General features: G+C 38.4%; 1 protein-coding gene across 11 annotated transcripts in view; it reads left to right on the top strand.

The window, feature by feature from the left end:
• The window catches only part of LOC136674536 (calcium/calmodulin-dependent protein kinase type II subunit beta), an 80,439-nt gene extending 58,415 nt beyond the window's left edge, over positions 1-22,024 (top strand). For 6 of the 11 annotated variants that reach the window (XM_066650556.1, XM_066650562.1, XM_066650558.1 and 3 more), the window contains 7 exons: positions 4,133-4,201; positions 6,174-6,218; positions 8,721-8,769; positions 16,550-16,625; positions 16,786-16,880; positions 17,289-17,523; positions 18,295-22,024. In XM_066650556.1, the coding sequence (XP_066506653.1) occupies positions 4,133-4,201; positions 6,174-6,218; positions 8,721-8,769; positions 16,550-16,625; positions 16,786-16,880; positions 17,289-17,521 (567 nt within the window). In that variant the 3' untranslated portion in view covers positions 17,522-17,523; positions 18,295-22,024. Of the gene's footprint in view, positions 1-1,670; positions 1,704-4,132; positions 4,202-6,173; positions 6,219-8,720; positions 8,770-11,222; positions 11,304-16,549; positions 16,626-16,785; positions 16,881-17,288; positions 17,524-18,294 lie in introns of all 11 variants that reach the window. The other 5 variants (XM_066650559.1, XM_066650560.1, XM_066650565.1 and 2 more) reach the window with 2 other exon arrangements.
• Positions 22,025-24,027: the final 2,003 nt, after the last annotated feature.

Raw genomic sequence — 24,027 nt, 5'->3', positions numbered from 1 at the left:
ACAGAAATAGACGCCTTTGCGCCTCACTCATCGCTTAGCAACTGGCTCCACACGCTCCAGCATTCTGACATTTTAGGCTTTTTCTCACTGTTTTTCATCTTCTTCCTCTGTTACCTTTCACTGCTGCAGCAGGACTGGGGAAGGACTTGTCTTGACTGTTTCAGACTGAACATTCTCGAGTTACCGATAAATTGGCATATATCCACCAGCCAGTTTATTAGAACTATCTTATTTGTAGTTGTGCCTCTAAGGTGCACAATTACATCCATTAGGAGACCATAAAAGACTGTGTTACAAACACTTCCTTCCTTTTTGTCCTAAGTTAACTTGTTTCCGCCCACCCGCATTATTTTAAAAATTGAATCTGTAGATAGAGGAGTAATGGCACGTGCACATTCAGTCTGCGCAGAGTGCAATAAATCAGAGTAGTATCAGAGCATTCTGTGTGCTCAATTGTCCTATCACTGTAAGAAAGATGCATAATGAGTTTTTGTTGAGATTAACATGAGTTCTTTCTCAATTTTATAATTATCCTATATTTATTTATCTATCAATCTATCAAGTTAGGAAAACTACTTAGTCAAGGTCAGTTATTTTTTTGATATGTTTGTTAGCAACTGATAACAAATTTCAAGCTGGAATCTTATATAAAACAGGTCAAAATGACAGAAAAATGTTTGTTAATGTTAGCGTTACAGCTATTATTAAAAAAAAAAGATAATAAAAGAAAATGGAAAAGCATACTTAATTGGAATGAACCTAAAGATTGTGTAATGGCCCAAAAAAAAAAAATTAATTAAATTTCCCTAAGTACAGGTCTTAGAAAGAATAACTTATTAAGCAGAAAAGATAATAATTTACTTCAATTAAAAGCCCACTGTTTTATATATCTACCTTGCATGTGTACAGTTAAATTATAGAATATAGCCCACCTGTTGATGCATAGTTTGTGTTAGCCCTCCTTTAGCCTTTGCTTTTGGTCAGTTTCTGACTACAAAGCCATTCTTGGCTTGATATTTTTGGAACCACTCAACCTAGCAGAAACACTAATGTGTGAAATCCCCGCAATCCAGTCACACACAGACTACCATGTCACTGTCATGGAAATGGTTCAACACCCAAATAATATCCAGTCAACTGTGAACACAGCCCAAAGCCCAATGCCTGGGGGTTTTATATCCCTCTTGCCACACACTGAGCTGTAAAGCTGTTGCAACTGGCTGACTATAAAGGATTCTCTTCAAGCAGAGTGTCTTTAAATCACAAAGTGGAATGGAACAAAACAGCAAAATTCAGAATGGCTTTAGGCTTATTTTCTTGTACGGAATTGAGATCAAGCCAGAAATGTAGATCTTGGAGATGTCAATATGCATCGTATTTATATGTTATTTCTTGGTTTCACACCAGTGGGAAAACTTGGCACCCATCAAAGCTTCCTGCTCTGCGTTATTATATTTTTGGCTAAATTAGGCTGCATTGCTGACCTTTCATTCCTGTTCCTTTACTTTCTTCGTTCTTCTACTCTCCTCCAAATATTTATCCATATCATGTTCGTTAAATGTACATCTCCAGTTCAGTCCATCAAGAGTTCACTCTCCTGTTCTCTCCTCCCCTCCGTCTTCATCCATCCATCTGTATGTCATCCTGCCACCCCACCACCACTGCACCAGAAACGGAAATCCAGCTCTACTGTTCAGTACATGGTGAGGATATTATTTAATCCTAATCTCTTTATAATTCTCCATTGTTCTTTCTGTTGTGCCTCCATGCCTGGAGTCATTCATCCCTTCATTCATTGATGAATTATTCATTTTTTAATCTTTTTGAGGATTCTCTGTACTCGTTTGAGGATTTGTTCCTACTTTTATTTTTTAAAAATCCACATGGAGGAATACACACGTTTAAGCTGAAATATGAAAGTGGTTATGAAGTAGTTATGAATTCCCCAGGACTGTATTCAAAGACACAATTTGTAAATCCACTTTTCAAAGAACGAATTTACACGTTTCAAAAAAGTTTACATTATTAATATGGATGTTATGCGGTGTGAAAAAAACAACATTTAATAGGTGATGCAGTCATGCTGAGGTATGAAGGGAGCATCCAGGAAAGGCCTCATACTTTATGAGCAATGCATAGGTCAGTGCTCTCCATGTTACAGAAAAGCATCTGTGTATAATCTTGTTTATGAACAATATTCCTCAATAAATAATTACAGGAACTTGGTGTTTTTAACTGGGTTTGTACAAACGAAAGGGTGTTTTTGTGTGCATCAACCTGTTAAAATTTCTCTGTTGTGTGCAGTATACATTTGCTGTGAGTTACAATGATGTCACTCTTGTGAATGGATATATAATACACAAGCTTTTCTTCTTAAAGAATATTTAGGTCATTCCCAGAATTCCTAAAGCAATCTCCCTCTGGACTGTCCCTGTTTCATTACTTTTGGTTTTACATCGTCTTATTTGAGGTTGTAGATGTTCACTCTCAGGTGAATTTCTGTCTGTATGCTCCATGTTAGTTTAACTTTTTACGTTCATAGATTGGTCTGTCAAACGAACCCACTATTCTCATGCACAATAATTTTACGCTGTTAAACAGATGGTGAAATTCTCTCCTGCCAAGATAATGGAAAACAGAAATGTGTTATTCTGTAGATGAAATTAATTTTGTGGGATATATTCACATTATACGCTACATACATATACATCAAACAAACCACTGAAATGTCCTGCTGTTTCCTACACTCATTGTACACCTCTTTTGATGAGAAGCCAGAGGTTGAATAACAAAAACTGTGGAGAAACAGATGAGTTAATTACTCTAACTTTCCATTTACAAGGTGTACCTACAAAGTAGGTGTGTAAGGAATAAAACAGACAATAAGTGTATAAAATAAGAAGAACATGTATTGTTACACAACTTGTCATTGTAAATAGACATTACCATTAATGAAGTCAGTAGGCAAAGTTACATCAAATTAACAGATTTGTGGAAATAATCTTTCTGATCATCTAAGACTTAATTGTATTGCTTAAAATAATAGTGTTTTACAGATAATGTGAATCATTTTAAGATTGTAGGGAGGCACAGTGTCACAGCAGCAGGTAGTGTCACAGCCACACAGCTGTAGGTGGATTGGCGATTCGAAAGTGTCCGTAGGAGTGAATGTGTGAGTGTTTGTTGCCCTGTGAAGGACTGGCGCCCCCTCCAGAGTGTATTCCTGCCTTGTGCCCAATGATTCCAGGTAGGCTCTAGACCCACCGCGACCCTGAACTGGATAAGCGGTTACAGATAATGAATGAATTAATTAATTTTAAGATTGTCTAATCATTAATTTTTGAAATATTACGATATTTTATCAAGACATCATTGTCATGACCTTATGATTTATTTTAAAATACATGTTATAAATAAAAATGCTAATATGTAGAGATTGATAACTCATTAATGTGAATACAATAGCTTAATGGTGTAACATGCATAACATACTGAACTAGCTTTTACTATTTATGAGCCCTCTGGCTATAAGGAAAACAGTAACAGTACTGGATCTATTTCGCCCCTCTCAAATCCATACAGAAATGCTTTTTTTCCGGTATACATTTTTCCAAGAAAGGTAAAAACTGTTGCTGCTGGAATGTGACTAAACTCCTATTAATACACTTAATTTCAGAAGAACTGTTGGATGAGCAATTTTCCACAAACCTTTGGCCATATAATGTTTGTCCATTTGAATGCGAATATAGTCATTGCGCTGCCCACTGCATGAAGCCTGAATGTGTGAGTTTTTTTTATTGTAAGCTTGCCAAGGCAATCAGCTGGATGCGATTATATTATGCTTTTCAGGTTTACAACTCAACCTTGGAATAATAAGTTACTGGAGAAAATTTTGAAACCATATTTGTGGGCACAGGACGGTCATTAATCGGAAAGTGGGTTCCACCAAGCCTGTCACTGCTCGATACACTACCTGCTACAGCAATACCAACGGCGGCATTTCTTCTCTCTCTCTCTCTATCTCTCTCTCTCTCTCTCTCTCTCTCTCACTTTCTCTCTCTCGCTCTCTCTTTTCCTCTCCCACCACCCTGTGTTCCCCTTTTTTAACACCACTGTTGTGTTTTCTGCACAGCCCCAGTCAAACAGCACGAAAAACAGCATAGTCACCAGTCCCAAGGGAAACATCCCCTCTCCTGCTCTGGTATTTACCTCCTTATTTCTCTCTGTCCTCTCACTCTCTGTTTTCCTTTTTCTTCAGTCTTTCTCAAAGGCTCTCCTCTCCTGTCTCCTTATGTCTTGTCTTTGTCCACATCTCTGTCCACCACCGGTCAGCGGGCATCAAGGATTTGAAACAGACACTCACAGATAGCCTAGAATTGCAGACAATTTAAAAAAAAATTTTTTTCATAAGTTTCAAATAGTATTTTGAAAGCAGGGACAGTAAGCAATTATGTAAAATCTTTAAATCAGGAACCAATTATAAATAAATATTTATATTTGCATGCAAAACCACTGGTTATGACTACATATATTTCTGATTTACTGTATAGTTTTTTCCAGCTTGTGACATGAGGTGCCCTGACATTTTTTAAATTCACTCCATAAAATTATTTATTATTAGAGCTTAGATTACAACTTATATAGAGAGATTTAAATGAAAATAAAATGGGTCATTACTCATTGTCTCTGTCTTTGGGTCACATTGGTAAAAAAGAAAAATTCTCTGAATGGTTAGGCCTTTAACACCCGTTTTTATTTAGCCATTAATGTGGCCTTGTAGATATGTGTAAATATGTCTGTGTCTGTGTGACAGTTCACTTTTACATCGTGACCAATTTTCTTCTCAGTGGTTTGAAACCAGTTGATATCTGTTTTTTGACCCTAACATAGCTTCTAAAAAAAAGCTTCTAACAGCACAAGCTGAGTGAACTCTCCCTGGGTTTAAGAATGGGCGGAAGTTCATTGCTTGTCCTTTTTTCCACTAGACAGAACCAAAAATCCCTGAGATATGGATAATAGGGACATACATAATGAAGTACAGATAATCAGAGATAAAAGCAGAGTCAAAACATTGACGTCAGACTCAAAAAATGAATCACGAATGTAAATTAATATTCTGTTCCTGATCTGTTGGATTTACTGGGTATTAATGATTATTGTGAAAGACGCTTATTAGTTACTCTGTCAGAAGCAATATATGAATGTCGAGTTATAAAGGGTCTTTATTATTTGTTTCTTCATCAGACTGAGTAGTATTAATGGAGTTGTTTCCTAAGCCTTACTAACAATGATTTTTATCAATACGATTTACTGTAGATTTGGTGAGCCAAAATATTGTGAGCCAAAATCAGTGAAATCGAAACCAGTGAGGCAAAATATTATGCTCAGGCCTGCCTATGTATTATGGACTCTACAAAATGTCTGAAGGTGTTCTTTGGTATCGGTATCAGTAAGCGAGTAGGTAGCAAGCAGGATTCTTTAAGTCCTGCAAGTTTCAAGGTAAAGCTGTCAAGCACACTCAGATACCCAATCCGATTGAAATCTGGGATATTTGAAGGCCACTGCAACATTCTGAGCCCTGTCTTGTTCGTCAAATAATTTTACTACCGTTGGAGAACATTTTTGAAGTTCAGATGAATGTTTCAGCAGAACATAGCCCAGGCATCCCACTCCCTGCACCAAAAACATATCAGGCAGATGGTCATAATGTTTTGGCTCATTGGCGTATGTTAATCGGTTAACAATTTTTCAGTGTACGTTTTACTATAGTTTTACTTGCTTGGTTTATACTGAGGTTACTTTTTACATTTTGTCTTACTTACTTGCTTATATTGCATTCTGAAACATATGCTCATTGGTCTTTAGTTCTTTAGTACCCTTTACATTTTTGGCTGCTGTCCTTATCTAATTTTCTTTTAACTTTAACCAGAACATCACCTCCAGTTAACAATTTTCATTCATTAAACCCTATGTTTTCTCATGCTCTGTCTAACTCTTATTTGCTCTTCTACTTCCTATCTTCTTATTATTTCCCCCCTTCCTCTTTTTTATAACACCGTCTACTATTTTTACTCTCACCATCTCTCACCTTCATTTTTTGCTTTCTCTCTCTCTTTCTGCCTTCCTTCTTTCTTTCACCCCTCTTGCCTTTCTTTCTCACTCTTTCTCTGTAGGAGGCTCAGACCACTGTTATCCATAACCCAGTGGATGGGATCAAGGTACATCCTTCCCCACCGTCCTCCTCATCCCCTCTTTACTTTTCTCTCATTTTCTTCCTCACTTTACTCTTTCCTTTAATCTCTTTGTCTCTGTCGACGGTAAAATTAACCTTTGGAGCAGGGAAAAGTGGCTTTTCTAAGAACACATCCCTGTGAACATCCCTCAAAAAAAAAAAAAAAAAAAAAAACAGTTGCAAGACAATGCTAATAATTGAAATGACAATAAACAAGGCTCATAGCTTGTAGCTTCACAGCTAGAACAAAACAATCAGCAGGGTCACTTATACAGCATGAAAGTAGTGAAATTCACTATTCAATTCACATTTACTGTCAGAGTTGTAAAGGAATGGTTTGACAAAAGAACAAATGTTTTCTGTGGTTTTACACTGGACCTAATAATAAAAGAAGGTTATGCACCAATTAGCATCATGCAAACTGCACACAAATCATCAGGGCTAGTTCGCCCTTAGAAATGCTAGCATGTGCTTCATCCAAGACAAATTAAGCACCCTTTTTGCATCTTTTGTTTAACAAAAGTGTGGTTTGAGGCAACTGAATGTTTATTTAGGCATGTAGTTAGTAAAATAATCTTTCATTAGTTATTAGCTACATTAGCTGTTGTACCTTCGCAAACTTCAAACATCATGTCTTGGCTAATTAAAAATACATTTGGGCATTGGATATAATTGTGTACATATTTTGCTATGGTCTAATTCTTTAAGCCTTTGTGTTGTTAAAGAAATGGTTAGGCAAAATCAAAAGTTTGGTGTACATTTATAATAGCACTGAAACTGTTAAATGCTAATAACAAAGCTAAGGATAATATACTTTATTGTCATTGCACATGTGCAACGCAATTGTGCAGCAATCCCACAGTGCTTTACACACACACTATAAGTAAATATGTAATAGACAAAAGAATATAAATTGCAGAGTTTTAAATAATAATAATAATAATATGTATATAATTAAACAACTGTGGTAGCAGATTCCTGGGATAGTTTTAAAAATTAGTGCACAGAATATATTGCACACTTAAGAACAGAATGGAAGTGGAATTGAACCTTGTCAGTATGTACAGTGTTTTATGGAGTCAATGTCAGTGTGTGTGTGTTTGGACTTCGCTAAAGATGTTAGTAGCCATCAAAATTTTCTCAAGTTCCTCAGACAATATCCAGGTCTTTATTAATGCCACTCAATATTTTCTGCTTGGTTTAAGGTGCACTAAAACTTTCTGTAAGCAATAACTATGTGCAAAACTTCACTTTATACCTAAAACGGCATTTTAGTTAATTATTAAATTATCATTTAATTATAACTTCTTGCATTGGGATGCTAAATGTCAGAAGACCTGTAGCCTGTAGTGGCCAACCACGAAGTTGTACACAGTGAGGTTTTACTATTTTTGCTGTTTTATATCTCAGCGTCCTATTTTTTATGATCTTGCTGGATGTTATTTGGTAAGTGACTTTTGACTCCTAGTACTTGTAAGCTTTTTAACTCAATTACAAAAACTGGATGCAAAATATATTTTATCTAATTGACTACATATGCAGTAAGTGGGAAATTGTATAAATTACATTTATATGCCAAACCATTCCTTTAGATTTAGGTAAGTAGTTTTTCAAGTACAATTCAACTGAACTTAAGAGGCTCAGCTATCGAATCTGGATAATCTTGAAAGTTGTCATTTTTTCACCACCTTCTCAATCCATCACAGCCATTCTGGCATAAGGATTCAAGTTCATTCTAATCTGTACATAATAATCTCCACATTCCAAGTCCATCTTCCTCTCCTGGCCTTTTCCCTCGTCCATGATTCCTCCTCATCCAAACAGCTGCTGCTTTTGAGCGGCAAGGACTCTGAAGAGCTTTCCGTATCTCTGTGCTCTGGCTGCCCTGTCTCAGTCTGATAGCCGCTCTGTCTGTCAGTCTGCCTCCACGTTTGAGTGTGTGCAGTAGGCAGATAACCCGCCCACAGGATACTCTGAGAGATATGGGCCCAAAGAGAGAAGCATCTGCGTGTTGTACATGTCAAAGATTAAAACATGCTATTAGTGAGCCTGTGTTTTTGTGTGCGTGGGTAGGCAGATTTATTGGGGCTGGTTGAAACAGCTGTATGCTCTCCACTGCCATCTGGAGAGTAAATGGTGGAACAGCAGTATAAGATCATCTTATACTAGTGTTATATCCTCAACAGGTAGCTGCCTACAGAATAAGCTTCAAATGCCATCTGAGCTTATTGCTCTTACATTTGGGCCAACGTTCTTCATTTGTAACTGAAACCTGTCTGTGCTAGCTAATGTTTGTATTAACCTGAAGTTGACTGTGCAGCTCCATTTGTGGTGATAATGGTTCTCATTCATTTCTATGGCAATTTTTTTTTGCGCTGTATCAGTTGCCATACGTTAAGTGATGTTCTTGACATTGTGCTCATATGTGTTTCTGTTGACGGAAAGAATTGACATTGATATTAACTTGAGATTTACACTTGTGTTACAGGAATCGTCAGACAGCAGCAACACCACAATTGAGGATGAGGACGTCAAAGGTAGGTTGCATCTGTATGCACACACGCTTTGGATAAACTTAAATATGAATTCCCCAGACTTTACTACATGATTAGACTGCTGCATTGAATTTAAAAGGGTTTTGTTAGTCGTTTAGAAATATATTTTTCCAATACAGCTAACATTAAATAGAAGCTAGTTATGGATGTTAATGATATTATTGTCATTAATGACAATATAATGACATAAGTGTGTTCCCCTTTTGGAATTTTTTTAACAGCAGTGCTTGGTTTGAAGATTTTAATTTAAAGTTTTCAAAACCTCTACATAATTGGTTGATTTGACGTATTTTGACGTGCAACACCAATTACACTTCTCCAATTGCTTTTAGAAGCAATGTGAGCTATTCTAAATCAGTAAGTTTCCAACCGATTATTTCTCTTCAGTGGAATCCAATTTTAAAGAACTAATACAGACACTTGACCCTCAGTAGTGCTGGTAAAAATGATTACAACAAACAAAACAGTTAACACCATGCAAACAGGCTCATGAACCGGTCAACACTAGCTTTCTTGTATTTTTATCGATTTGGACATATTTTAACCCAATATTAACCTAAATAGACTCAAACCTTTACACATTCAGACAAAATCAAGACAACTAAACAGACAGAACTGTCAATGAAGCAAACTCCAACACTCAACCCATGCAGAATCCATTGTGTAGTAAGCCTATCTGACATTTGTTCACATCACGTCCTCTTTAATCTTCTCTGACAGCGTTAATTGCAGGTTTGTGAATATTGTCATGCATATTGGCATGTACTTTGACATTTGACCAGAGCTTTGTGTATCAATAAATTCTCATCTAAATGTCATCAGCATGGTATTGAATATGATAAGGACAATAATAAAGGGAGAGGAGGCAGTTCATTGGATGAAAATTGACTGTAACATGTACCATTCAGCATGGCAAGGGAAGATCTCTTGCTTTGACTTAAAAAAGGCAGTTGGCTTTATTATATAACTGCAAGCAGCAAAATCCCCTCCGCATTGTGGGGATATGCCTAGGCAATCTTACTAAAACAGCCCAAAATATCTGAGCGCAATGCTGCAGACGTCTTGCCTGGTGATTTCAAATGTTTTGGAAATGTAGTTTTCAGTTTCATTTGTCTTATATATTCAAGTCTAGATTTCTCACCATTTAAAGAGACAGGAGTCTTATCTTCTGCGACCGGAAATAACTGCCCTGTGTTGTTGCAATGATAGCTGCCAAGGGAACAGATAAGCACTTTAATGTTACAGTAAACGGTATGATTAATAGGGTAAAAGGGCCATAACCATAACTTGATTACTCCTGACAGAGGCATAAATGTTTCTTATAATTATACCAATTCAAATATGAGATAAATGAATATATTATTCCAGTGGAATCACTATTATAATACTCTATATAACCAAAAGATTGGGGACACCTATATGCATGAACTACGTGGCATTTTCTCCAGTAACAGATGGTGTTGCATGAGATGTTGGAATATTTCTTAGTCAAAATAGTCTTAGTGAGGTCAAGTACTGATGATGTATTCTTAGTTCTGTACCACAGACTCCTCTTCAACTCATACCAGAGTTATTGGGATGGAGCTCTATCACTCCACGCAACATAGTTCCACTCCTTCACGGCCCAGTGCTTTGTACTTCTCCAGCCAGGCACGGGTCATGGTGACCTTAAGCTCATGTGCAACATTGCATTGCATTTCATGCATTTCTATGGAGGTTTCACGAGCTGCGCATGCACAACTTAACATGAATGTATACAGCGGCTAACTCGGTTCACACGTTATACGAGGTGTCAACAAACCTTTGGATATATAATGTATATTACACTTGTAAGTGTACTGCTCTGAACTAGAACGCTGGAAAATGGTCTGTTAAACTTGGGTATCTCTTCCAGTTTTAATACAGAAGGTTAACTGAATCTCTCTCTGGTCTTTCTCTTGGGAGAGACGGTCAGGAACATTGCAAGGGCACCTTGAATGCAGTATTTTTAACTTTGGAAACAAGACTAAGGAAGGCGGATGTGAGATGTGAGCTACGAGTGAAATGAAGACTTGTGTTTGTACGTGTGCATATGGATAGTCACGTTGGTGAACATTAGCTCTTTTTCTGTTTTATGTTGTACCACTCTGTCCCTCTTCAAGTGTCAGGGGAGTTAGAATGGGGTCGTAATGTAGACCAGTCATTGGTGTTTCTATGGTGTGCGTGACTTGACCTCAATACCAGAACTGCTGTGGCTTTGTTACATGGTGTGCCCAGATCACCCATCCCCGTCTCGATTCTCTCTGGACTCCCCTACACACACACACACACACACACACACACACACACACACCCGCCATCACTCCCTTATGACGTCTCCACCCCACTGTCCTCCTTTTTTCAGTGCTGTCTTTCTCTGTGTCTTCCCACCTTCACTCTTCCCTCCCACTCACTAGGAAAAAGCCTAGATAGCAGCTCGATTAAGGCCGCCTCAGAGTCCGGCCAGTCTCCTGCAGGTCCTGCCCCAGCTGTATTCTGTAAGTCATCAGTGCATCCCTCCTCTGCGTCAGCTCCGTTTGGCTTGGCTGGTCACTCCTTGCACACCATCTCAATTCCTGTATTAACCTGTTTTGGCTTGAGGAATATACAACGATTGGTGTAGCGTGCAGTTGGTGTAGCATAGTGAGTTGCACCTTTAATAATGAAATGAAGGGAACACAGCAGAATGGGGCTACACCAATAAGAGTCTTTGGGCAAGAACCTCATCTCAAAGCTCACCAATGCCTTTATACCAAAATATTTGCAGTAACCGTATTTGAGTTACTCAGAATGCTTTGATTTTCAATAAAGTGAAAATACATATATACACTGATCAACCATCTCCTTGTTTCTACTCTGCTCCACTGACCATACAGGAGCACCTTGTAGTTGTACATTTAAAGACTGTAACCCATCTGTCTTGTTGGGGTCCTGACCATTGTAGAACAGGGCGAAAGGGGGCAAATAAAATATGCAGAGCTACTAGTGGATTACAGTTTGTAATTACAAAGTGCTTAACTATGGTCGGCAGAGCTAAGAGAATTGACAGTGTAGCAACAAGGAGGTGGTCATAATGTTTATTTATCTCTACATAGCTATAGCCTACATAATGATATAAATATGGGCTATAAAAATTAAAACATGGAGCAAAAGCAAATCAAAATCATGTTAATTGCCCAGAGATTCACACCCTAATGTCTAAATATAACTGTAACAATATGGTGGTCTCTGGTTCCCAGCCCTGGTCCTGGGTTTCCAGATTGAGGGCTTGATATTTACCACTTGAGTCAAGCCTGTTAGGCTAACCAATAAAAGGTCACTGGGACTGGAGGAACCCTGGACATGGGAACCCTAAAACCGGAGTTGGGAACCACTGTGCTGTGTAATCAGAGGCCCCTTAAAGTCAGACAACAATCCTTCTCAAGTGCTATCAGGGCCTAGCGCTTTAACAAGGCCTATATTGGGGGTTTCAGCTGAGTCATTACGGCAGGACAAGACTGGGGCTTGCTCTAAGCCAGCCAGAAAGTGAGTTTGTTAAACAGCCGTTGTCAGCGTGCTTTTAGCTCAAAGACCCGAGAGTTTCACTGATCTTCCTTTTGTGCGGTGCCACTAAACCCAAACGGATCAATGTCACTTCTTCTGAGGTGGTCCAACTCTGCTCGTGTGCCGCCACCTAGTGGCTGCTAATGGATTTGCATGTACATTGACCTCTACCTTTTTAACTCAGGGGTGGTGCTTGCGCACCTGTGTCTAACACATTTTGGTTATTTCCTTGTTCAAAAACGTCTGATTCAAATCATCAGATTTACATTTTAGCAAGTCTTTGAGCAGGGGATCACCAAATTGCCTCAGACACCCCTGTTTTAACTGCATGGGGAATCCCTCAGTCAGCACCCCATCCAGCATGTGATAATGAACTGATCCCATCTGAAGTATCTCTGCTGTTCTTCTTCCTCTGGCCTGGGCCTGGTCCTGGTCCTTGTTTTCGTCCTCACCCCCCTACTCACCCATGCCCGCAGCCTCCAAGCTGACGGACATTCTGGGCTGTGTGCGCAGGGGTCCAGCACCCTCCGCCCCACCCAGTTTTGAAGGGCGAGTTACGTCTGTTTCCTCCACTCCATACCCCCCCAACATACAGAGTGAGTAGAGTTCACCCCCTTCAAGCCCACTGCTACACGTGGTCCAAAGTAAATAGTATGCCAATAGCTTATACCGTGTCTACTGTATACACGCATAACAAAACCATGAAATTTTAATACAATGTACATATACTGAAGTCCCAGATAATATTCTGTAGTTGAAATAGTGTGTTAAAAATATCTCATATTAAATATAAAATTTATCTGATGAGCAAAAATTGCCCAAAAAAGCAGTTTAATGACAAATGTCCACCTGAAGCCACATTCTTTTTGAAATTAATGAATAAGCAATTCCGTGTGTGCCCAATCTTGGTTTGATTTCTTTTTTCCACATTCCTAAGTTGTCCTACTGTCTCTGTTGCCCTTTGTCCATTTTTTCATGTCCATTTGTTGTCCTTTATGGCCGGACTGTGCTGTGGGTCACCCCTCCACTCTCTTTAACCCCTCTCAGCCCGCTTGACCAATGTGGTGGGCAATGTAGGCCGCTCCTCAGCCCCCTCTCAGCCTGAGGCATTGAGGACACCTACACCTCCCTCCCAACCTTCCTCTCCTCCAATCCCTCCCCGCTCCCTGACCACTCATAGTGAGTACTGCATGGTGTGTAAGAGAGTGAGCTTCTTCCTCAGCACTGAACGTTTAACCCCTTAAATCCTTGTAGCACCATTTCTCAGTGCAGGTTGTGAAATATCAACTGTCCTCTATACTTCTGTGTTTTCATCTTCAAACACAGGAGCTAATTTATTGTATCAGTGGTGTTTGGAGCAGAGACATCACCAAAATGTGCAGGACTGTGTCTACTTGAAGTCCAGAGTTGAGAACCACTGCATTATACATGTAAAGTTTTCTTCAGGGACCTCCCAAAATGGTTGTGGAAGTTGTGGGTGCTTCTATATAGCAACAAATGCCAGCAAAATCATTTTTGTGGGAAAAATAATCCATTTAAACATTTTTTGCCTTTACGCAAAATTTAGCTGGTTAGCTGAGCACATTAGTGTCCAAACTTTGCTTCATTGTTTTGCACTGGAGCTACAATGCTAATGTAGCTAACAAGTTGATAAGCTAGTCTATTAGCATTGCCTCAGGGTAAAAGAAAACAAAAAGTGGGACAGAACTGACTGGACTGGTTGACTACAGTAAGGTTACAACCCGGTCTCACACCTATTTGTGATATAGTCACATATATAGGGGACTGCAATTTGTGACATAGTCACATATTAACGACATTTTATGCGACAATATCACGATCACATGTTAATGGGTAATTACCATAGAAACACTATGCGACAGTGACACGAAAACTCTTCCTCATTTCATGTTACTCATAAAATAGAAAAAGGCATAATGCTAATTACATAAAATAGGTTCTTATTCCAACAAAGGCATAAAGTATTTCATCATAATATTTCTCCTAAGTAATGTTTATTATTGGTGTCCTATTTTAGCTTTAACTCTAACGAGAACATTTCTTTCACTTAACGTTATTTTGACTAATTTTCAAAAGGTTAATACTACAAAAGGCATTTCTCTAACCATTATTTGCTTCGATATTTTAGCAAATAATGAATTAGTAACATTATATTTTCCGTAAATAAAAATAAGACCGTGGTATTAACGGATGGTAATGACACCTTAATGAGGAGGAGTTACTGTCGCATAACACGGGGCACTGATATGACGGTTTTTATGGTAATTAGCCATTCACTTATGATCGTAATATTGTTGCTTAAAATGTTGAAAAGTGAGACTGGGTTGAAGGTTAAGGAGGTTTTAGGGAAGTTTTACAAGATATTACTTTCTAGAAGAACTACTCAGATTTTTACAAACTTACACAAAATTCAGTGTGTTAATATTAATTCAGAGTGGTTTGCTTTGAAATGTTGCATTTCTTTACAGTGTTAGTGATAGGAACCAGGGGTCACTAGGTCAACAGCATAAATACAGTCAATATATTTGGTTTTAAAATGGTCAATGTTATTACAAATGCTGTTTGAGTTTTATATGAAATGTTCCCACAGGAAGATAGCAGCCATAAAAAATAATGAAGAACAAAAATATCCTTACTGTCTTGTGCATTTAGCTCTGCATCATGAAACTCAAAACTATCATAAAACAATGCTCAGGCATTAAGCATGGTGTTTATAACCATGTCATGTAGCAGCCTCACGGTTGTAGTATTAGGTGGGGATAGGACTGAGTTAATAAGTTTTACTGAATGATTTTGTTTGCATTTTAACCAATCATTTATATGGGTAATATGGAAAGCAAAATAATTCTAACACTGTCTCAATGTTTTTTCTGGGCATGTTGATATGTGAGATCTAGCCGTGCTGCTGGAAAGGGGCCTGCTTTTGCTCTGCAGTCTCTGCTGGGTAAAGAAGAGCTAAAAGGCAGTGTGCTTCACAGCTAAGTTTGCTAAAGCATTAGACCTGCCCTGCTGTGCCAGCTCAAAGAGTAAAGGAGAAGGACGTGTGGAGGCAGTCAGCTACTAAGCTCCCCTGCTGCGGAAGAGGAAACTACTGAGGGAGGGCGGGAGGGAGACTGAGAGAAAGAGGGAGAATGAGAGAGAGAGAGAGAGGCCAACAGTAAGGCTTATCTGAAGGACGGGAATAGCACATTGAGCTGTGCCAGCTTCACACTCTAAGTGAAGAGGAAGAGCAAAAGAGAAAGAGTGAATGTGTTCTGTGAAGGAATGCTATGAACAAGAAGGTGCAGAGAGACATTGGGTTTGTAGTGGAAGGATTTCTTGACTGAAGTTGAACTTCATAGACATTCTTGAGAGGCTCATCACTTGCTAGAGCTTCTGTTCATACCCTTTATGCATTAACGTGTGATTTGAGCGGGAGACAAAGGTGTGAGGAGAGACATGAGCCAAAGGATAAGTGGTTGGATTGAGGACCACAAGTGAGATGCAGTCAGGTGAGTCAGAAAAAAATTATCGTTCTCCCCTCCTCTACATTTGAACTACTCCCAAGCAGGAGAATTTGTGGGTTTACTGTTTTCATTCAGCTCTTCAACAGCTGGAGTAATACTCCCAGTATGGATGCGAGTTTTTGGTTGCACTGCACAGGATTTAGTTGTTAAATATGAGACAAATACATTTATACTTGTTGAACATCGTGAGAAAATGTGTCAGTCCACCTCCTGAAGTTGTGTCAGTGATCAGATTTAAATCTGCACCCAATAAACCAAGAGATTGTATGTGATACACAAGACCTGTCTGTGAAAGAATAGGAAAGAAGAAATCTGTAGAAAGAAACATGTAGATAATGTGGCTATATGCATCTTTTATATTCTTTGCTGCTATTAAGACGATTTTAGAAGCTTTTAGGTGCAGTTTGTTAGAAATTCTTCAAGATCATCCATTGACATGGGAAAATACCTTAGGACTATACTTCTCAGCACCTCGACTTACCATATTGCCTTGCTTAAGAATACACCTGAGCAACTGAATGTATTCTTAATGGCCTCCTGTGCGCATCATGCGAATCATGAGTTTTATTTACTTGAATGGTGAAAAGGACTGTAGCTGGTGTTTTGAAGTTTGGCCTTTGCTATTTGTAACTCTGTGGATATTGTGTGTTTTTGTTTATGTGATCTGTGTTCAGCTCGCAAGCAGGAGATCATTAAGATCACGGAACAGCTCATCGAGGCTGTGAACAATGGAGACTTCGAGGCCTACGCGTGAGTCACTGCCTCTTACTCCCTCCACACTGAATTCAAAACTCCGAAATACAGCATTCGAGTTCACAGCTCATGATGATTTGGAGTTTGAGTCATGGAGATATGTGCAGTGCTGTTTGGTAGGCAGCAGAAATGTGTAAATAGTGCTGTTTTGTAACAGGAAGATTTGCGACCCTGGGCTCACTTCCTTTGAGCCTGAAGCGTTGGGAAACCTGGTGGAGGGGATGGACTTTCACCGGTTCTACTTCGAGAACTGTAAGTGAAGAAATGGTCGACTGAAAAATAGTGCCTTACAGTTAGTAGAACTCTTAGTGAAATTTTGTTGTCTGCAACACACTCCAAAAAAATCTGAATAGACAAGTTAACTGTTAAATTATGTTTCTTTTTTATTAAATTTTGTTTTATTTTGGGAACTGAGAATACTAATGTTGCAGTGTTGCAAGTGGAATTTTTATGCTCATTCTTGCTCAATTCAGACAAAACCAACATACACTACCAACAGAGTGAAGGCTGCGAAAGTTGCATAAGTAAAAGACACATTTGTTGTTACGGAGGGAAGATTTCTTTTACTTTAACTGTTTATTTCATTTTATCTAAAAAAATAAAAAGGTGACCAATAAGTTCACAATATCTCATTTTCTCATTTTCCCTGTTTGTTTCCAGTGCTATCTAAGAACAGTAAGCCCATCCACACCACCATCCTGAACCCTCATGTGCACCTGATTGGTGAGGATGCTGCCTGTATCGCGTACATCCGACTTACACAGTTTGTGGACAGTCAGGGCCGGCCGCGCAGCAGTCAGTCAGAAGAGACACGTGTGTGGCACCGTCGTGATTCTAAATGGCAGAATGTGCACTTCCACTGCTCGGGAGCCCCCGCCGCCCCACTCCAGTGAAGGTAGAACACACTTATACATTTATAATACATATTTTTACTCAAAAGCATCCATATTTCACTTTCGTATCTAATTTTTCTTTTTTCTTTCTTTTTTTTCTCATAGTAGAATAAAGGCAATTTTATTGACCTCTTGATTTTAAATAATTTTCTTACAGCTTGTTAGTACACTTTTATTTACTCTTAGTAGTAAATGCAACTAGGACGCACCAGTCTAGCTAGCAATCTAGAGCAATGGGAAACATTTTCATGGCACAGCTCCAGGGAACTGGAGGTTGTGGGTTCAAGCCCTGCTCCACGTGACTGTCTGTGTGTAGTTTGGTGTGTTGATGAGTTGATGATGTATATGAGTGTGTGTCGCCATGTGAAGGACTGGTGCCTCCTCCAGGGTGTGAGCCTGCCTTGCGCCCATTGATTCCAGGAAGTCTCCGGACACACTGTGGCCTTGAACTGGACAAGCGGTTACAATGAATGAATGAAAGAATGTTGTCTCACATCACCAAAGCTGTACCAGTCGTGTTGTGTGTCGTGCTGTGTATAAGACAGAATTTGGCCATTTATTTGAATATTACATTCCATCATAAACGGTGCAGCAGTTCAGTTTTGCTAGCGCTAAGCTAATCCTCATATCTAGATTTTGGCCTTTCTATATTCGACATATCAGACATTTACATTATTTTGCCTTGTATATGGCACTTTTCAATGCTGTACCTGAAATATTCTGAAATGTTCTCATTTTTAAATAGTTTTATAACATGTGTTTGTGTCACAAAGTGGGACCTCAGCAGGACGTCTTTCGACAAGAGTGCTTTTGCCGAGGAGGAAGGAGAAGAGGGATGAGTGGGACGGCAGGAAGGAGTCCAGTGTTGGAGAGCTCAGGAACTTCCAGCCTTCCAGCTCTGCCACACAGCCGTCTATATGCCTGCATGCAAACCTACAAACACAAACCTGTCTGTCCTCCTACCTGGTTGCTCTCCAACTACCTGCATTCCTCCCCAGAGCCACTGCTATCGCCTGCAGGATCCACTCTAACACAGGCCAAACACAGCACCAGTACATAACAAACCACACCACACCAAGCCACAGTTCACTGCAGCTTACTATGTCTATGCCAAGATATATCCAAGCGATTGACGACAAACATATCAGTCCCAGACAGCGAGAACAGACTGAAAATAACTGATAACTAACTGGTCCAAGTGTTATAACCTGCTCAATGCCTTCTTTCCTACAGTCCCCTTCTCCCCCCTCACGCACACTCCACTCTCGTCTCCATTGGCCTTATGCCCTATGTGCCCAGGCACTCCTAACTATAATAGATAGTGTATTATTATTATTATTATTATTATTATTATTATTATTATTGTCACTACTTTTATTATTACTACTTGTCATTTTAAGTATTGCTGTTGTTCTATTGAGGCTGTATATTTACTAGTATAATTATTGATGCCAGTTGTACATGGATTTCTTTTTCTTTTTTTTCCCCTGGAAGCATGGATTTTTAATAGTATTTAGTGGGGTTTTTGTTTGTTTATTTGAGTATGATGAAGTCTACTTTAGCAGTATTGTGCAGGTATAAGTGTACAGTAAACACAACTTGAGAGGATGACACGTTTCAGACAGAAGCTAAGGGTCTTGGTCTAAAAGTCTGACGTTTATATGTTACTAAGTTGAAACTAATCATGTATTGTTCGCATTTAAATTGGTTGCATTTACTCCTTGAGAATTCCTTTTCTAAAGGTTGTTTAGTCCCATAGATGGTTTTTAAGAAGGTCTAGAATTGTTCATTTAAGGCATATTATTAGACAGCCTGTCAAACTTCCACTTGCATCTTATTGCACTGATTTTTGGAGTGATAGTATTGAGATATATTGGAATATACAGAAGGATGAGTGACATGACTAGAGTGTGCTGCAGTTAACTGCCTAAACATTAAGTTTGAGATAATCTAGAGGAAGAAGATTTTAGAGATTGTATAGAGTTATTAAGGCACAATGTTCAATGCCCTGTGGATTTTAGTAGTCTGGTGTACAGTTAAAGTAAAGAGAGTTTATGTATTATATATATATATATATATATATAAATCTAAACATCAACGTCAACTCATGCACCTTTTAACCTTCACCCTTTTGGTGTTTGTTTCTTGTCTGTATATGCAGAGTTTTTTAGATTTTTATATATTATTTATGCGATGGTAAGAACTTCTTGTCGTCGTTCTTGTCATGTGAGGTTTTTTTTTTTTTCAGAAGTATGTGTGATGGAGACGTACTTCAAGGTTGTCTTGTTGATATGGCAATGAACAGTCTTCTGTTGACCTCTTGAATGTGAAAGCGTGATTCTAAGCTAAAGGGAGACCTCATTGCTCCCTCGGTTCGCTGTAGAAGGAATCAGCAGCTTTTTTCCATCCTGAACAGTTTGAATGAGATTCACACACAAATGTGTGAACATCTGTATGTTGCAGTTTGATGGGCTCACTAATTATGGCACTGTTAAGATTAAACATGGTGTTTGTTCTCAAGATATTAAGGAAATTCACTGGACGACTGCTGTTATGTTTTAATGGTTTTACGTTAATTGATCTGATTCCTGTTCATTTCAGTCTCAAATGTGAATCTAACTTTTGTGTAGTATGTCACTGAACCCCATGCTTCACTCTGGAGGAGGTTGAAACCTCTTTGTACATGGTGAACAGTGTGAGACCTCTCCCCTCTACAACAGCGATCCAAGCAGCATGTCCGAATACTCTACTCTAGTGTTGTTATTTCTTTCCTCTGTGTGTTTAGTATTGCAAGGAATCATTGCAAACTATTGCAGATTTAACTTTTAACAAAAGTAGGTATCTTGTAAAACCGCTATGTAGTGCTAACATACTATAGATGGCAATTACGTGCATGAACTTCAAACCTAAAATTTTTGGTGATTTGCATTTCATTCTTTGTTTATTTTTTACTGAATGCTGGTGACTTATGCTCCGCTAACAATTTTCAGAGCTTTGTAAGTGCATATAACTATTTTTGTCTCAAGATAATGATGATGATTATGACTATCACGGTTCAAAATAACATGTAATGATGATTGTATGGCATGCTTTTGTACAGGGGTTTGTTGTTGTCTGAGCAGTGTCGGTTGATCCAAAATGAAGTTTTCCATGAGGTGCCTAAAATGGGCCGCATACTTTACATTTCTCCAGTCAGCTCAAGGTCTTTGCATTTTGAATAAATGTGGCAGAGATGCCAATATCAGTATTGAAACTTTGGGTATTAAGGTTCTTTGGGTATTTCTTCTTTCTGCTAACCCTCAGGAAGATATACACAACAAACAACATCACAAATCATTTCATGATTCTTTAATTAAATAGAATCAAATTGAAAAAAGACAATCAACTAAAGTTTTCATACTCAGTGAATCAGCTGAGTGAGTTCTTTGCAATTTGAGCGATTAGCAATATAAATATTTGTCAAATGTGGGAACTAATATGTAGTCTCCGTAATACTGTAGTTACCAATTATGTGTATTTGAAACTAAATTAAAAGTTTGCTGTTTGAAATGTGTGTACATTATTTCTAGATTAATTAGGAAAATAGTTTCTAGATCATAATTAGATCATGGGACATTCCTAGAATTGTTACAGGGTTGTTTATAAACTGAAATCTGCCTAATACTGAGACCTGCTATTGAATTTGTTCCATTTGGTCTTTGGTTGACCATCACCAAATGTGTTTTTTAATGTTGGTTTGCTTGAACGTAACATAATTGGTGACAGATATGAAGGCAGATTTATGGTTCTAAATATTGGCTTTTACAGTTTGAAATCTGCCCTTTTGATGAGGCTGTCTATCATAGATAGATTCTGGTATTGGGCAATATTTTAGAAACCCCAAGGAACCTGTCAAACAAAAAAGAACTCTTGACCTGCGGAGATTGCTGATGGTATGCCATTATTTCCTAATGGATTTCCGGCTGCTGGAACTGATAGCCAATTAAAACAACCGAAGCAGTGAAATGAGTGATGTAACCTCATGGCCAATAACTATGTGTGTGTGTGTGTGTGTGTGTGTGTGTGTGTGGCTGGGTGGATGAACAGTGCTATGTTCTTCAAGTGACACCTTGCTGCTCTTACAACATCAAGCCAATAAATATTTGTAGTGTTTCCTCCTCAGCTCCTCTTTTACCATCATTTGGTTTAATTTTGTTCCCCCTTTCATTTCTACGATGCTGAGCCTTCTCAGTTTCTTGTTTCAGGTCTCATTTTTGGAGGTTATTTGTATATATATAAAATCTCTTCTATGTAAAACAAGATTATGTGAACCCTATATGATTATTAGAAACATTAGTTTATGATGACTCCCATGTTTCTTCATATGATAATTCTTATCTGTTCTTCCAATGCCCCCCCTCTCTATCTATCTCTCACTGCTCTCTCTTTCTCTCTCTGCCCCCCTATAACTTAAGAAAATGTGTTAAGATGTTACCAATATGTTACCAATAAAATCAATAATGTCAACACAAACAAAGCTTCCTTGACCGTTTTCTCAGAGGTTATCGAGTGTTCTCTTGCTAGTGGTGTGACAAAATATTGTGTCAGTGTATTTTCCAGACTGTGACTGCCTCAGTCATGACAGAACAAACAAAACATTAATTGTCTGTGAAAATTGTATTTTAAATGATGCAAATCTATTTTTTAATGTGTCCAAACCCATTTCCATAAACCAAGCATATCACAAAGCCTGTGTCTGAAACACAAAGCAGCAACTTTGATGCCTTGGTGTCTTACTGTTTCATAAGTAAGTACCAAGGCAGTATTTTGACACAACTTGGCGCCTCCATCCCTGAGAACACTGCCTTAGTAAACAGCATTCCAGTCGTTTCAGACACAGCCAGGATTTACTCTGAAATAGCAACAAAAAACATCTAGTTTTAGGCAGCCATTTTGTTTTGTTATCTAATGGATACTTGCTGTGACAGAGAAATGTCACAATATGTACACAATACATAAACAGGAAAAAAAAAATTTGCTTTTAAAAATGTATTTTAATATTATGTGACAAGTAGGTTATTTTAAGGCATTTTGGTTGTACTTGTTAGACTTCTTTTAATCAAATACATATGATTTTCCCTTCGGATGCAGACAGAAATGTTCAACCCACTGCACAGACATTGCTAATAATAAATAAACCAAACTACTACTCTATTTTGGTGTGTGGACATCTGTTTATTCCAAATTTCTTCTGAAATGATGTGTATTAATTAATTTCTTGACCCCTTTTGATGCAGGAATAGCTTCTGCTCTTCTGGTAAGGCTTAAGACTAAATACTGAATCACTTTTGTGAGGATTGAATAGCCTTCAGTCACAGAAGACTAGTTAAATCAGCTAGGTGCTGTGTGATTCATTTTGAAGGCACTCCAACTCATCACAAATTCTGAATGGTGTTCACTTAAAGAACACATGCAGTTCACAGCCCAGGACTGAAGACCCTCCAGCAGCACTAGCCCTAGCCAACAGCATAGCCAACTTAGCTAGTTGCTCTAGAGCATTCCATATCATTTCATACAAGTATGAGTCCAAGAAAAAATCACATTACACTGTATATAATGTGTAAAATCAAATCAATTACCTGCCAAGTCAAAGATTTACTTCTGTCTATTATTACAAGAGTAAAAGTGATGTATTAAAAAAAAATATATGCCCCTAAGAATCACCTCTGTCCCACTTACCCTTGATATTTACTGGGTTAGGTTGTAAGACTTCTGTTTCAATGTTTTTGCATGCTCACAGAAACCTTTATCTTGTGTACAAGTTGCCCAAGTGACCTGCATTCAGTCAGACCATGTAGTAGGTGATACAGGCTATCTGAATGAGCTGCTGTTTGTAAGTGATAAAAGTACATTCTGAATGTGAAACTTGACCCTGCTTCAAACCAGAGATTAAATCTGTGCTGCTGTCTTTCTTGAAAGAGTGTCCAGAGATCCACTTTACACAGGGATTATTATCTCATTAATTGTGCAAGCCCTTTCATTCCTTTTTGTGTCCTGATCTCATCAGTCGGTAGCTTTCTGGTGGATTTGGAGGAGTGGGGTATGAGCAGTGTTTACAGAGTCATTTTTAGTGAAGATCTATATTTCATTTTTAATCCGGATTAAAAGCTTGAAAGTCACTTAATGTTTCTAGGTCTTATTTTATGTAGTGAAGTCGGTGTTTTTCCAGCAGAAAAAAAAATTATACTGACATCTTGTTTTTTGGATGTGTAAAAGATTCAGAAGACTACATTTATTTTTTATTTTGACCCTTTCTAAAGAGCATAATGTGGTGTAACATTTAGGGACTACAAAGCAATTGATTCTTCATGAGATGTGACTAGCGTTTTGGACAAAAACGAATGAATAAAAATAATGAATGGCCACTTTAATAAGTACTTAGAGTCTCTCTCTCTCGCTCTCTCTCTCTCTCTCTCTCTCTCTCTCTCTCTCTCTCACTGACGTAACTCCGGTGACGCAGTGCTCGT

The sequence above is a fragment of the Hoplias malabaricus genome, chromosome 18, assembly GCF_029633855.1.
Source record: "Hoplias malabaricus isolate fHopMal1 chromosome 18, fHopMal1.hap1, whole genome shotgun sequence".
NCBI lineage: Eukaryota > Metazoa > Chordata > Actinopteri > Characiformes > Erythrinidae > Hoplias > Hoplias malabaricus.
This window is presented reverse-complemented; position numbering and strand designations above follow the sequence as displayed.